This window comes from Terrapene carolina, unplaced genomic scaffold (assembly GCF_002925995.2).
Source record: "Terrapene carolina triunguis isolate 2854851 unplaced genomic scaffold, T_m_triunguis-2.0 Scaffold50578, whole genome shotgun sequence".
Lineage (NCBI taxonomy): Eukaryota > Metazoa > Chordata > Testudines > Emydidae > Terrapene > Terrapene triunguis.
In genome coordinates this window covers 1,008-2,086 of record NW_020714929.1, presented here as the reverse complement: position 1 = coordinate 2,086, position 1,079 = coordinate 1,008, and the positions used below count along the sequence as shown (strand labels likewise).

General features: G+C 49.5%; 1 protein-coding gene across 1 annotated transcript; it reads left to right on the top strand.

Annotated features, from left to right (window-relative positions):
* Nucleotides 1-8: 8 nt before the first annotated feature.
* LOC113405748 (olfactory receptor 52M1-like) lies at nucleotides 9-830 on the top strand (the record flags this gene model as incomplete). Its single annotated transcript, XM_026646997.1, has 1 exon — nucleotides 9-830. A coding segment is annotated over one exon (822 nt), but the record flags the coding sequence as incomplete, so codon positions are not given.
* Between the last annotated feature and the right edge of the window lie 249 nt (nucleotides 831-1,079).

Genomic DNA, 1,079 nt, shown 5'->3' with positions numbered 1-1,079 from the left:
TAGCCATCTTGGGGAACTTCAGCATTCTCTTCATTGTGAAGATGGAGAAGAGCCTCCATAAGCCCATGTACTATTTCCTCTGTATGCTGGCCATCACCGACCTGGTCCTGTCCACATCCACCCTGCCAAAAATGCTGAGCATCTTCTGGTTCAATTCCAGAGAGATCGATTTCAGTGCCTGCCTCACCCAGATGTACTTCCTTCACTGCTTCTTAGTAACTGAGTCTGGGATATTCGTGGCCATGGCTTTTGATCGCTATGTGGCCATCTGTGATCCCCTGAGACATTCAATCATCCTGACAAACTCCATGGTGGTCAAGATCGGCCTGGGCATGGTGCTGCGTGGTGGCATGCTCGTGCTCCCCTTTATTCTAGTGGCAATGCAGTGGCCATATTGCAGAACAAACATCATACCCCACTCATACTGCGAGCACATGGCTGTGGTGAAGCTGGCCTGCACCGAAATCCATGTCAGTAATTACTACAGCCTCTCTGTGGTATTCTGTTCATTAGGTCTGGATCAGTTTTTTATTGCTGTGTCCTATACCCAGATCCTCAGGGCCATCTTTAGCCTCCCCAAAAAGGATGCCCGTCTCAAGACTTTTGGGACCTGCGGCTCCCACCTCTGTGCCATCTTAGCCTTCTACATCCCAGCTCTCTTCTCCGCCCTCACGTACCGATTTGGCAAGAATATGGCCCTGCATTTCCACATTATCATTGCTAGCATTTACCTTCTGATTCCCCCCATGATAAACCCCATTATCTACGGGGTGAGGACCAAACAAATCCGGGACAGGCTGCTCCGGCTCTTTACTCATAAAGGGACCTAAACTTTTCTCCTGGTGCTCTGGTTCTTAGACCGAGCTCCATGAAGAACTGGCTGGTAACATGGTGCTGGGCCCTTTCCCCTGAATCACTGACAATGCAGTCAAAGAGACATTAAACCCTTTCCTGGCCTTACTGTGCTGTCTCATGGTGACAAACTAGGGAATTCATTTGTGTAGAACTCATTAACTCATAGGGCTTCCACCTTTCTTATTGCTGGTAACTAGACCCCTGATGCCCTGCCCCTGGCCTGT